Source organism: Fundulus heteroclitus, chromosome 10, assembly GCF_011125445.2.
Source record: "Fundulus heteroclitus isolate FHET01 chromosome 10, MU-UCD_Fhet_4.1, whole genome shotgun sequence".
In the NCBI taxonomy this organism is placed as follows: domain Eukaryota; kingdom Metazoa; phylum Chordata; class Actinopteri; order Cyprinodontiformes; family Fundulidae; genus Fundulus; species Fundulus heteroclitus.
The window spans coordinates 16,856,862-16,871,394 of record NC_046370.1 but is presented as its reverse complement, the minus strand read 5'-3'; the positions used below and the strand labels follow the sequence as shown (position 1 = coordinate 16,871,394).

The 14,533-nt window shown below is 38.5% G+C and overlaps 1 protein-coding gene and 1 non-coding gene across 2 annotated transcripts in view; one reads left to right on the top strand and one right to left on the bottom strand.

Moving 5' to 3' along the window:
- Nucleotides 1-932: 932 nt before the first annotated feature.
- Nucleotides 933-1,004, bottom strand: trnac-gca. The gene has a single exon. It is a non-coding gene; the product is annotated as a tRNA-Cys (tRNA).
- A 1,194-nt stretch (nt 1,005-2,198) lies between these two features.
- Nucleotides 2,199-14,533, top strand: part of LOC105937911 (LIM and SH3 domain protein 1) — a 15,227-nt gene continuing 2,892 nt past the window's right edge. The window contains exons 1-4 of the mRNA XM_036142131.1: nt 2,199-2,432; nt 3,780-3,874; nt 6,155-6,239; nt 13,824-13,931. Of these exons, the coding sequence (XP_035998024.1) occupies nt 2,364-2,432; nt 3,780-3,874; nt 6,155-6,239; nt 13,824-13,931 (357 nt within the window). The 5' untranslated portion in view covers nt 2,199-2,363. The remainder of the gene's footprint in view (nt 2,433-3,779; nt 3,875-6,154; nt 6,240-13,823; nt 13,932-14,533) is intronic.

Sequence of the window (14,533 nt, the reverse complement as noted above, 5' to 3'; positions counted from 1 at the left end):
GAACACAAACAATGAAAAAGACGAAACATAATTCACTCATTGCACTTCTCAAACTTCTCAAAACGGACAACATAATATAATTTACATATAATTTAAGATTTTGGACACATTTTGGAAGCTAACTATAGCTATCACTCACATGAACAGTGCAACTAGTATCTCTAACAAAAAAAGTCATGTTTGACCACAAAAGGAAATCCTCATTAAATGAATTTTAGAGATAATCTGGCTAATCAAACGCGGACATTGGCGTTTCTGATAAAATAGGAATCTTAAACATTAAAGTGACATCTGTATCGACACAACGCCTTGGGGATATGGTGCCAAAAGTGCCCCCCGTTAGTAAATAATATATAAATCATTAATAAATAAACAAAAAAAGATGGAATAGTTATAGATATATGTCATGATTAAAATTATTAATCAAAAAGTTTAAGTAATGTTATTAGATAAATAAACAGATCTCGCAATATTTGAAATTGTTAGGCGTTGTAGTTTAATTTCATATAAAATAAATGTAGCATTTATTTCTGACTTCCTGTGTTGCTGCGCACCATGAAATAGTTCAACCTGTCACTTCTAGCACTGTATGCCCTCAGCACAGGTTCAGGCACATACTATTCCCAAAAGGTTACCAAGTACCTACGATTATTACAGAGGGCCAGATCATTAGGTTAACTCAATTATTCCAAAACACATATTTTATTTTTATTTATCCTGTGCGATGGGCAGGAGACGCTTTCATTTGGAAATACAACTATTTCTGTGATGAAATAAACCTCTAGCAGCTACTGAAGCAAAAATAGACCTCTGAATGGAAAATAGAAATCAATTGAGCTTACAGCAGGAATACAGTTGGCGTAATGTTTAATTTCTAGCTTCTTCGCTTTTTTCAAGATTTACTTTAACAAAAAAAAAAAAGAAGGAAAAAGAGGGGGCACCCGGATTTGAACCGGGGACCTCTTGATCTGCAGTCAAATGCTCTACCACTGAGCTATACCCCCGTGCTCGTACAACGGCGATCTGTACATATTTAAACCAAACTGAATGATATTTCCGTGATTTGGATATAGTGTGTAGGGTGTTGTGCCGCGTGACTTCAATTTACATTTTGACTTATTTCTTTACTAAATAAAGCTTTATCTGGTATTCAGATCACAAACCGCTTTGGCTTCGCTACTAACAGAGAAGTCCCGTCAACGCGTCCGCCATATTGTGAGAGGCAATTTCTTTGACTAAGGCCTTTACATAATTATAGTTCCTGTAATTATAAATGAAACAAAAATTAACATTATCTGCAAGTCGAGAACAACCAAAAGCTTAAAATATATTTGAATTTACCGTAATTAATCTTTGTAAAGACACCAAACAAATTCTTTGGGTTAATTAGTTTTAGGTTCAGCAGTCGAATCGTGTTTAGTTTCCCCTCTTTGATTAAAAATGTTTTTAAAATAAAATAAATAAATAAAAAATAACAATAATATTAATAATAATAATAAATAATTTATAGAATCGTTACATAGGTAACAAAGTTGAAATGTAAAGCAAATACAAAGTAATTTAACTTATTTTATAATTGTAGAAAAACATTTATTCAGCTTTGGTAAGCCTCAAAATTACTGTATTAGTTCGCAAGAGGAATTAAATGGTCACTTTCTGGTCAATACATGTACGTCCTCTAACCGAAATCAGATAATATATAATGGGAAAAAGATATATATATATAAAATAAAGAAACACATAACAGCAAAATGGCATAAATGCATCGGAGCTTCTACATAAAAACACACGATCAAAACAATAATATACTTTATGCCGTTTTTGTGCATGTTTCAACAAAAATGCCACTTACAACATGGCGCTAAGGTGGCGTGTACCACTGAGCTATATAGCTCAGTGGCGTGTACTCGTTCGGCTCGAAAACAACATGGCGATTTCTGTTATGTATCTTTTTATCCAGCAGAGGGTGTAAGTTAGACATTAACTCAACGAATGGATTTTCCATAATTACACAGATAACCTTATATCTAGTTTAACTGTCGCGTAGTATTACATATTTGATATATTTGCATGTGTATACAATATGTCTTCATTGACAGCTAAATAATACAAGTAGTACATTATTTTAATAAAACGCGGAAAAGTTCCTATTTACGAGGAAAAGTGAAGGCTCCTGGTAGACGTAACTCCTCCTTGCCTTCGGGTACAGTATATTAACAGCAATCCCTGCAGACAAAACGATGGGACAAAAGGGGTCTTTTGCTTCCCGTCAATGACTTTTCATAGTCTTTTATTTTTTGTAACTACTGGACGAGAGCCATCTTTTGTTATTTTTATTAAGTGTGAGAAATCGCCGAGCCGTCATGAATCCACCGTGTGGGAGATGCAACAAACCAGTTTATCCAACAGAAAAAATAAACTGCCTTGATAAGGTAAGATCAAGTCAAACTTAATTCATTAATTATTTATGTAATGCATGTTGTTTTTCTGTAGGGTTTCGGAGCTACATTTTGTTGATATTCTGAATCCTTGTAGTTATATGATCACTGCGCATCCAACTACCTGAGAGTCACATGAATAATATTTAAAAAAAGGGGGATCGTTTCTTCCTTCTAGGACACGTTTTATTTTGATTTATTTTATTTAAACTTTAAAATCCGGTGGAAAGTCTTTGAGATGCTTAAGTTTGATCCAGAGTAATCAGGGGAGGGGTAGAGCAGCAAAAAAAAAATTTAAAAAATTATAGCAAGTAGGCTAAGTGCTGCACTAGCTAAATATATATTTGTATACATGTAGAAGTAAAAAAAAAAAAAAAAAACTATTCTCCAAGAATTTTTTTCACGTAAAAGTAAAATTATTTTTTGGTTTAATAAAAAATCTTTAGTAGGCTACTGAGTAACTGCTTGGTCATAACATCTGGCTGAATATTTATAAATGACATAACTAGACAGACACATTTAAAAGTCTGTAAGCAAACTATGGTATTTTAAAGACAAAAATAATAATAAATATATATGCAAATAGATAACAAAATTGCAAAAATAAACAACAGGTAGATGAAACATTTTCCTAAGCAAACTTTTTTTCAACTTGTTAAACCAATACTTACATGTGGAAGTGGGCAACTGTTTATATGGTGTAACTTGCTCAACAGATGGAATATAACATTAAAACAATGCATTAAACAGCTTGTGTTAAAAAAATTGGGGAAAAAAAATAATTTTTATGTAAACAAAGTGTGTGTCTGGTGCAATTTTGGTTAAAACATGTTTGTTAAAGCCCTAGTGTGTAAGATTTTCACACTGGTGCACCATCTGGTGGAGCGATGTATGAAATAAGGGAATAAACAACTAGTTCTAAGTTATGAGAACGTTTTCGTTTTTGATGTGATGTTACTAGACTTTGCCAGAATATGTAAAAGCAATACTTGATTTTTAATAATTAAAAGCCAAATTAATTACACGCTGTCCCTTTAAGTATAAGAGTAGTGTCCAGCTGCAAGGGAGAACACCAGCCATATCCAGTTTCTCAAAAACCTCTGAAAATCACTAAAGGAAAATGGATTCTGGCAGATACATTCAGATAGTAAAAATATAAAAAAATAAAAAGATTACAGCAACCGCGTAGTGAAATATACCTAATGACTCAACTGAAAACCATTAAATTAGGTTACAAAGCTAGTGTTTTAATTTATAATCTCTAATGATGAATGTATTGTTGTTATGGGTTTTTTAGAGCTGTGCAAAACTTTTTGTTTTATTTGTTTTTCCCTCCCCCAGTATTGGCACAAAGGTTGTTTCAGCTGCGAGGTTTGCAAGATGGCCCTGAGTATGAACAACTATAAAGGCTTTGAGAAGAAACCCTACTGCAGTATGTGAGTGTATTCACAGCAAATCGTAAAATTTGAATTTGCAATTAATTCAAGTGTTTTTGATTTATTCTGCAAGGCTTTAAAAATAGGGTAGTGGCAGACTCCCTAATTGACCGCTGTAGGGATTCTACATATTACTGTAGAGGCAGAATTGGAAGCTAGAGTTAATGTACTTGGTTTTGCACTTGAGCTGCAATTCCCTCATGTCATCTAGTATTGTCAGTTTGAATGAGAGAAAAACACAATCTTATCACAAATACGGTGATTCCAAAAGAGCTGTTGACATCAATGGGGATAAGCGTGTTGGAAATGGATGGATGGATGATAGACCAACACAAAGTGATGCATAATTGTGAAGTGGAAGGAAAAAGATTCATGGTTTTCAAATTAATTTTACGTCTGTTGACTTTCATTTTGCCAGTCTTCTATAAACTCCAGATTTGTGGAACACATAACTGATAGTACAGCTTTTTCACCTGAGCTGTGGATCATGGCGGCCATTGATGATAAGACTGTGTGTTAGTATGTTTGCACTTATGCTATACTCGATAATGCACGACGGATTGAACATGGCTCCACGAGATACCTCTGGGAGCTCCACAGAACACATCTAAAGGTTACTAGTTGCATATTGCTTGATATCATTCAGCGGTGTCAGAATTAAATAGGCTGAAAACAAATGCCTTGTCAGACTTTCATTTAAAGAAAAAAAAGTCATGCATATGTTGTCTTTCATTTGGCAAATATGCGTTGTTTTGTATTGGTCTATAATCACAAATTTTAATATTTTGTATATTCATTTAAAATAAGATTTGTTAACAATCAAAAGTTGGGTGTGCAATTAGGGATTACATTTATCTATAAGTCATACTCTCTACTATTTCCTATTTACAAAAACTAACTACCTAAAGAGCAAATTCTAAGGGTGAAAATACACGTGAATCATTGCTGGACTCCCTGCAATTTGCTTAGCGAGAAAACAAGTTAGCAGGTGAAGCAGTCAACCAGGGACTGCACTTCATCCTGCTTCACCGGGACCACCTGGAGATGTACGCCGGGATTCTGTTTGTGGATTTCAGCTTCAGCATCATCCAACAGAAGAAGCTCACCCGACTTACAGTACGCACCTCCATCCGTCAGTGGACCACCAGCTTCCTGACTGACCGAGCACAAACAGGTGAGGCTAGGGAGCATCTTGTCCCACTCAAGAACCATCAGTGGTGGCGTCCTCCCAGGGCCGGGTTCTGTTCCCACTCCCCATCTCCCTGAACACAAATCAGCAGACCTGCCTGTAAAACTCCTGAAGTTTGCAGATGACTCCGCTGTTGTAGGTCTAGTTGTGGACAATGACAAGTGTGCATATATACAGGAGGTTGGTTTGGCTAGTCCACTGTTGGATCAGAACCACCTGGAGCTTAACCTGCTAAAGACAGTGGAGATGATGATGGACTTCCGGAGAACACCCCCCACACTGCCTCCCCTCAACATCCTCAGCACCACTGAGTCTACTGTGGATCACCTCTGGTTCCTATAGGAACTACCCTTCCTCGGGACCTGAGATCGTCCTCGTACATAGACACTGTTCGGACGAAAGACCCAGCAGAGATTGTACTTCCTACGGGGACTCAAGAAGTACAACCTTCCAGAGGAGATGCTGATCCTTTTCTACACCACCATTATTAATGTTTGTCCTATGCACATCCCTCACTGTGTGGTTTTCCTCATCCATAAAACAGGGCAGGTCCACACTACAAAGAACAATTAGATCTTTAGAGGGGATAATCAGGGCTCAACATCATTCCAGCCAGATCTTGTACAGGTTTAGGATCAGGAGCAGGGCAGCTAACATCTTTGCAGACCTCACACACCCTGGACACAAACTGTTTAGGCTTTCACCTTCAGGTTGGCGCTACAGAGCGCTATTGGCTAAAACTGTGGAGAGTGTATCTTCCTGTAGGATGTCAATTCGATGAACACTAAACAGTCAGAATACTCAGATCATTACCATGGTTATTTACACTAACTTATTTTGCTTTTCTCTTTTGTAAAAACACTGTATATAAACATATGTACAAAAAAAACTTAATTTCTATGGATTTATATCTAAAATGTAATCTTAATTGCGAACAAAGTGGAAACAAAGCCAAATTCCTTGTGTGCACAAACTTGGCAATTAAAGCTGATTCAGATTTATTCAGAACATGTTTGCTGAAATAAATGTACTTATTCTGCTTCTTTATTGTTTTGTTTGTTTGTTCATTTGCTTTATTTATTTAATTTTAGGCATTACCCCAAGACCTCCTTCACCATTGTGACCGACACCCCTGAGAACCTACGTCTGAAACAACAGAGCCAGCTCAATAGCCAGGTGAGAACAGGTCTCATTCAGTGCAGTCTCACGTTTCTCCTGCTGCCAGAAATCCTGAACATTTTTATTTTCATTTCATCAGCGAGCCTTGGTGTCACCTTCTCCTTATAATGGTCTTCCTGTTCTCTGTGACTGGATTATTTTAAATTGCAATTGAAGTGCCAAATAGCTCTAACTTGGCTTGTTTTACAGCCTGACTTAATCCCAGATATATTTATTAAAGGTTATTTTTGTGTCTTAGCTGCTGCTTTTCTTCCAAAAATCACTTTTGGTCTGTCAACTGGTCTCAGTGTTTGGCAGCAGCTCAAACGAGCCGCCCACTGTACCTTCTCTGTTCGTAAGCTTTGATCTAATCCCACTGTCCCTGCCAGCTAATTAACCAGAGCACAGCGATAAGTCCTCCAAGTCACGCAAATTCAAAGAGATTCCCTTGTAAATTGGTTTTGGAGGTTTCCCTGTGAAACAAGAGTTTCAGCGTGAAGCTGATTATTACCCGCCACACTTTAAAACTGCTATGTCTATTTAAGGTTGCAGTTTTGTAAGACACCAACAGATTTGTGTTTCCTACTCACAGTCTTTACCTCTACACAGAGGATAATTGGATTGCATGAATTCTGCAACATGCTCCACATACAGTGATCGGGAATAACATTATGCCTAACAAAGTCTTGGTTCCCCCCTTTGCTTCCAAAAAAGACCTGACCTGTCGAGGCATAGAGTCCACTAGAGCTCTGATGGTGTGCTGGAGCATCTGGCACCAAGATGTTTGGAGAAGCTTGTTTCTCCATTATATCCCACAAAGACGCTCAATTGGATTTAGATCTGGGGAATATGGAGTTCAGGTCAACACCTCACACTTGTTGTGGTCCACAAACCATTGCCGAATAATATTTTGTTTTCATGGCAGAGTGCATCACCCTGCTGAAAGAGGCTCTATAAAGAGCGCATGGTCTATAGTACCAAATGTATTCTCTTACCCTTTCAAATCATTGATACCAAATGCTCTAAGCACGACAGGTGTACAAAACCAGCATGAACACTGCTTCTGCTAACATTTGTGAAAGAATTGGACATTCTCAGTAGCATCCATCGTGGTACAGTGATGGTATTCCACCAGTACAACAAGTCTAGTCATGACGTTTTCTCACAGCTAAATATTTGACAGTCATGTATAAGTGGGATTATAATAAAGCCAATTAATTGCAGAAACTCAGCAATGAATTGGTGGGCCTCACAGACAGTGGTCACCCTCAGGTTCTAATGCTGTGCCGAGGTTGCTAACGTCCTGTCGAGTCAATAGCTATTGAGCCCTGAACATCAGGTGGCCTTCAGATTAAAGTAAGAACAGTGCATGGAAAGCTTCATCAAACAGGTTCCCTTGGCCTAACAGCTGTATTGTTGGATACGGTGGTGTAAAATATGCCATCGCTGCACTCTAAAGCAACAAAGATCTGTTTTTCTGAAGTGATAAATGTGTATTTTCTTGGCAAAACAATGGACACATCTGGGTTTGGCAGCTACCAGGAGAAAAACCGTGTCCCAGCTGCATTGTGGGTACTGTAAAGTTTGTTCCAGAGGGGATTATGGTGTGGGGCAGTTTTTGAGAGGTTGGGCTTAGCCTTTCAGTTCCAGTAAAAGAAACCCTTATTGCTCCAACTTTTCCTTTTCATGCTCCAACATAACTACACACCAGTGCATGAAGTAAGATCTTTTAAGACATGGATGAGGGGCATTGGTGTAGAAGAACTTGACTTAGTCCTGACATGGAATCCATGCAACACCTTTGGGATAAATTATAGGGCAGACTGTGAGCCCGGCCTTCTTATTCGACATCATTCTCTGACCTCACAAATGGGCTTCTGGGTAAATGGTCAAAATTTCCCATAAACTAATCGCTAAATCTAGCGGAAAGCCTGCAAAGGGTGGGTCAGTTTTGGATTAAACCCTTTGGATTAGGAGTTGGAAGTCACTATGTTTAAAGGTAATACACCCAATACTTTATGGCAGTATATTGGAGCTGGTATATTTCAAAGGGAATGGATATGATTGGAAATATTTGCAGTTTTAGAGATACGTGGACACAATTGTCTAGGTTTACTGAAATTCTTGCATGTGTCATTTCCCCCTGCTTCAAATACATAAACTTTGAGGACGTGTTTTATTGCTGCCACCTGTCAGTGCCAGTGGTCATGATGTTATGTCTGATTGATATTCATGGAATCTGCAATTTGTTTTTGTTTTTTCCTGATGCTGGACAAATCTACAATCCCTAAATTCGATTATCGATAGTACTGTCAAAAGATCACTCTCAATAACAAAAAAACAGATGCGGTGGTGGCTATCCTGAAAGGTCTTCTGAGGGCACTGCAATAACTTTCTAATGGATAACTGACTTGGCCTTAGAGCAACACAGATGGTCCCATTTCAGTATGGTACTGCAATCCACTTGTCCAGAACACAAGGGAAAGCTCACAACTGTGGTATCCTCTCAGGCAGCTGTCTTAATTGGCCCTGAGATTAACCAGATCGGCACTGGAATGGAGATGATATTCGAGTCAACTCTTCAGGTTTAAAGGGGGAGGGATTGGGGAAATATGGCCGCCCATGGGAATTTCACATAATGCACGTGGGGTTGGGTGGGTTTGTTTTTTTAAGAGGTTTTGGAAATTGGAATGTGAGAAGCCACAGATAAAAGAGATGACGTTAAGTCAGATCACTTATGGGTTCCCACACCATGAAGTCTGAATAATACATCTCTCCAAAACATTATCTGGATCGGTCCTCCCCCCTGTGAATACAGTGGGCATCTGTGGCTATGCAGAGCCATCAGTTGTTGTCAGCCAATATATGTTAAGGCACTGCTCAAGCCGTTGAATTTGTTTCATTGTTTAGCTTTGTTACAACCATAAGCATTAATTTATTGTTTTTTTTATTTTTGGAGTTGGGATTTGATGCAATAGGTTTATCAGGGTCATCACAAATCACCATGCCAATTATATTTAAATAAGAAGTACAATCCATAAGAAATTCAAATAACTCACTTTTTCACACGTGCACCAACTGACCAATCAGCATACAGGGTTGATGCTACTTGTTGACTGTTTAAACCAGTGCCTAATAGGACATTCCTCAAATGTAGGTTGTACAAACAGAGCGGTAATGCATGAATAGTTTGCTCATATAAATCAAGTAGTGAACAAACCTGTCCTGAATATCGTCTCAACAGTCATAATATGGCAACAACATAACACCACTGCCTTGGTGTCTGCCGCACAGACTCGGGATATGATGATTGTGACCATTTGAAGGGAGTTTTTACCATTTGATTTTCCAAAACCCCAAAGAAGAATTGCTGAGAAATGTCAGTGTTTCGAAATGAGCTTGTAACCGACAGGACTTTACTATAGAATCTGACCAAGGAAACATATGTGCTCTCTACATTTCCTCTGTGGTAAGGAGCCAACACTTGAATGTCCAAACCTAATACCAGCGACTGCAACGTCTGTGCAGGTAGGCTACGTTTATGTGGCCTTTCCTCAGCAGAATGAAAACATCATCATACAACGCATGAGGGGTGTACATGTGAGCTTCAGTGTTGCATCGTCAGCTCATAAGCCACTTTGGATTTGTTTTACTCTAGAGTAACGTTTGTGAGTTTGCAGTTGCGGTTTTTTGGGTTTTGGCCTTTGCTTTTTTTCCGACAGAACCCCTTTTTCTGGTTATTGCACCACGCAACAAGGGCTATTAGCCAGGCTAATATCAATCCCTCATCCACAAAAAGTCCAGGTGTGTATAAATGCCAGATAAATACATGCATTTGTGATGATTAGATCCTGTGTCTGTCTGATGGTTTGCTTGTTTGGCTTCGGCTTGTTTTCATGGATCAAGTCGATTGTTTCTCTCACAATATTGGCAATTTGTGTGTGTGTGTGTGTGTGTATTTGAAAGTGAGATGGGGTCTGATTACAGTGGGATGATTCACTTTGCAAATTTAGAATATAAGCGATTTTTAAGCCTTATAATAATTTAGGCCTCTAATAAATTATATATTTTTTCTCAGTATTAGCTGTAATTGTACTTATTTAAACATAACTGCTGTGGTGATTTGTAATGACTCTGAAGAAGGCCTCAAGCCGAAACGCTTTGGTCTGCTAATAAGCTTTGCTTCTAATACTTACGAGTGTTGCTGAAGTTTTCATCTTACCAGTTCGTTGACCCTCTTCTTGCGCCTTCGGAAGTTGTGCCAAAAATTTTGTGTCTCTGCGATTTGATGTGCTAGAACAACATAGAGTGGTGCATAACCACAAAGTGAAAGACTTTTTTTTTTAAAGAAAAAAGAACCTGGAGCTTGCATGTTGCTACCCTGCCCTGCTATAGGCGAACCCCTGCCCCAGGCTGACGTCTTTTTCGGCCTCTCACAGGATTTTTTTCCAGCATTATCCTGTATTTACCTCCATTAAAATCCCCATCAACCGTCACAAGCTTCCATGTCGCTGCTAAAGAACAGCATCCCTAAAGCATGATGCTACCACCACCATGCTTCACTGTGGGGATGGTGTGTTCAGGGTAGTATGCAGTGTTTACAGCTTCACTGATTGATGTCAGTATAGGTGGTTCATAACCTAACCCTGCTTTAGACTTCACCACAACTTTATCCTGGACCTGTCTGTCATGTTCCTTGCTCGTTATGTTGTTGTTTGTTGACTTGTGCTCGCTAGCAACACTCTGAAGACTTCATGGAACAGCTGAATTTATTGCTAACTCAAATTGTACACACATGGAGTCTGTTTACTAATTGTTGTAGTGGAGTTTCTTTAAGGGTACCAGAATAAAAGGGGGCTGAATACAAAATAATCACAAACTTTCAATTGTTTGTTGGTGAAACATCCTGAAAACCATGCCCTCTCATCCTTTCACTTCACAAGAAAGTACCGCATGTTGTTGCTTTGTCATATGAAATCCCAATAAATACATTGAAGCTTGTGGTTGAAACCTTAAAGAAATGTGAAAAGGTTCAATGGGGTGAAACTTTTCAGTTTATTTAATACAGTCTCTGCTTTATTTAACCAGGAAACTCTCAGTGAGATTAAAATCTCTTTAACACGAGAATCCTGGTAAAGTCAGGACCTTAGAGAAAACCCCGTTTACATAATCACGATTTTTTTCACCACAGAACGCACAGAATCCGGGGCGGGGCTCTTTGTTGGTTAAACAGCCAAGTAAAGTAATTTAGTAGTTCTCATACTACACGACTGTAACGATTGAATGTAAAGCCAAAGTTGTTTTCCCCTCTCCTCTGATCCAAGAAGTTCATGCCTGTGTTTATAGCCATAAAAGTCTCTGCAGTCGAACTTGCTCGCTGCGACGTATTCCTCATAGCAAGAACGTGACTCACTTGTGTTTGTGCCTCTGTGTGTGTGTGTGTGTGTGTGAGGGGGGGGGGGTGCAGAGTGCAGGGCTCTCAGATTTGCTTTCAAATAAACATTTTGTAGGCTCAATAAATGATCAGTATCAAGGGTGTTGAATACAAATTCATCTGATATGTTTCAGATGTTTGCTTGTAAAAATGTTAAAAACCACACGTGTATTTCCTTCCAGTTCAAAATGATGCACTACTTTATGTTAGTCTGTCACATACAATCCCAGTAAAACACATTGAAGTTTGTGGTTGTAATGTAACAAAATGTGTGGAAAAAAAAAAACTCTTTCAAGGCAAAAGTAAAAGCACTACAACTGTCTCCTGCATAAGTGATGACTTGTGAGAATACTTACTGCAGCGTTCTCTCAAACTATTGGAAAAGTTGAAATGAACTAGCTCTAATGTGCAAATAGAACATTTTACTCTGTATCTCACAGAATATGGAAAAGTGTTATATTTAGTTTGTTTAAAGAACAAAGTAGATTATACTTGCAAAGTGAAAAACTAATTCCCGTAAACATTTTTGTTGATATATATATATATATATATGTATATGTGTTATTGTTTTTCACCTAGACTAAGGTATAAAAGTATACTTGTAAACATTTAAAGGAAAACGATAAACAATTTACCTTTTACATATGACATATTTATTATCTGCACCTCTGATGGCTCTAAGATCGTGACCTTCAAAAGTAATTATTCTCCTTGGCTTTTTAGCTATTTTCTTACGTTCTAACGTGTAGTTAAAATGTTTTTTGTACTTATTTTATGTGATGGATCTGCACATAATAGTCTAAGTTGGTGAACTGAAATAAAAAAGATACATATGAAAATAGAAATAAAAATGAAAAGTGGTATGTTCATATGTATCCACCCCCTTTGCTATGAAGCTTTTAAAAAGTTCTAGTTCAATCAGTTATCTTGAAATCTCCCATCATTAGTGAAATTAATTCTACCTGTTTGCAATTTAAGTGTCTCATGACCCGTTAGTATAAACACACCTTTTCCGAAAGGCCCCAAAGGCTGCAGCACCACCAAGCAGGAGCGTTCACAGCATGAAGACCAAGGAGATCTATAAACAAGTCAGGGACAAAGTTGTTAAGAAGTACAAGTCAGGGTGGGGTTATAAAAAAAAAATCCAAATCTTTGACGCTACTCCAAAGCACCATCAGATCCATCATCTTTAAATGGAAAGCTCACGGTACCACAACAAGCCTGCCAAGAGAGGGCCGCCCTCCAAAACTCACAAACTGAGCAATGAGGGCATTAATCAGAGAGGCAGCACAGAGCCCAAAAGTTCCCCTAAAGGAGCTGCAGAGCTCCACAGCAGAGACAGGAGGATCTGTCCACAGGACCACAAAAGGTTGTGCGCTCCATAGAGATGGGCTTTATGGAAGAGTGACCAGAAAAAGGCTATACATAGTGTTAAAAAATTAAGATGCCATGTTTTGAGATCCCCTAAAGGCACTTGGGCAACTCCCCAAATGAATGGATAAAGGTGCTCTGGCCAGATGAGGCTAGGCTTGACATGAAGATTGCTGTTAGTGAACACAATACAATATGAAGGAGCTGGAGCAGTTCTGCCTTGATGAATGGGCAAAAATCCCAGCGGCAAGATGTGACGAGCTCATAGAGACTTATTCAGAGCCTCTTGCAGCTGTAATCTTTGCAAAAGGTGGCTCTATAAAATATTGACTTTAGGGTGTGAACAGTTATGCACACTGAAGTTTTCTCTTAATTTTCCCCATCTGTTGTTTGCAACACCATAAAAAAATCAACATTTTCAAACTTTAAATTAAACAATGCAAACTCTACATTAAACCATTTATAGTTCCAGTTTCTTTGTCAACAAAGCATGAAAATTGTAGAGGAGGGATACTTGTGGATGTATAGCCTGTGTATCCAGAAGTTTAGAAAATAACTACTACTCACAACAACCCAGTGTCAAAGTTACAAACTATCCCGGTAGATGCTAACTGGAAATTATCTCAACAAGCAAAGATGGAAAATCACGCTTAATTTATTTGTAAAGAAACTATTGAAATATAATAAAACTCCAACCCACAGTTGGAGAACGTAGTTAGGATACCGAAGACTATAGAGACACTAAGTCAGCAACAAATAAAGCAGCTTTTCCTCTGAAAGACCATTGGTGTTTGCAGGCCCTTTACAAGGAGGAGTTTGAGAAGAACAAGGGGAAAGGTTTCAGCGTGGTGGTCGACACACCGGAGATGCAGAGGCTGAAGAAGACGCAGGACCAGATCAGCAACGTAAGTGCAGTTTTGGAGTCAACAGTACGCTATTTAATCCACAACAACATCCATCCATCCATTTTCCAACACGCTTATCCCTATTGGTGTCTTGAGGGGTGCTGGTGGCTATCTGCAGCTGTCATTGGGCGAGAGGCGGGGGACACCCTGGACAGGTCTCCAGTCCATAGCAGCACAGCAACATAAACACGACCAATAAAATCTTTGATATTAAAAAGCCATTTTTAGTTAGAAAACTTTAGCAGACCATGATGCAATAATTGTGAGTTGTTCCAGAGCAGGATGGAAGTCAGGACACAAAAGTGAAATATGGCAAACTGAGTTTGTCTGTAATCAGTTGGAAAATATATATATATTTAGCCTTTTTTCCCACATTTGAATATTTATATTTCTAATCCTTTATTTGTATCGAGTGGGGTAAGTCTGTCTTTGATAAAGTGGGTTCGAGGGTTCGAATCCCAGTGGTCAGAAAGGGCACCCGGTATAAAAACTCTGCTAAGCCTGTGTGCAAGTTGTGAGGACTCAGTGAGGCGACCTCTGAATAAGGGAGCTAAAGAAAAGACTCACATTCTATCCTATTCTCTGGAAACATGTCCATGCGC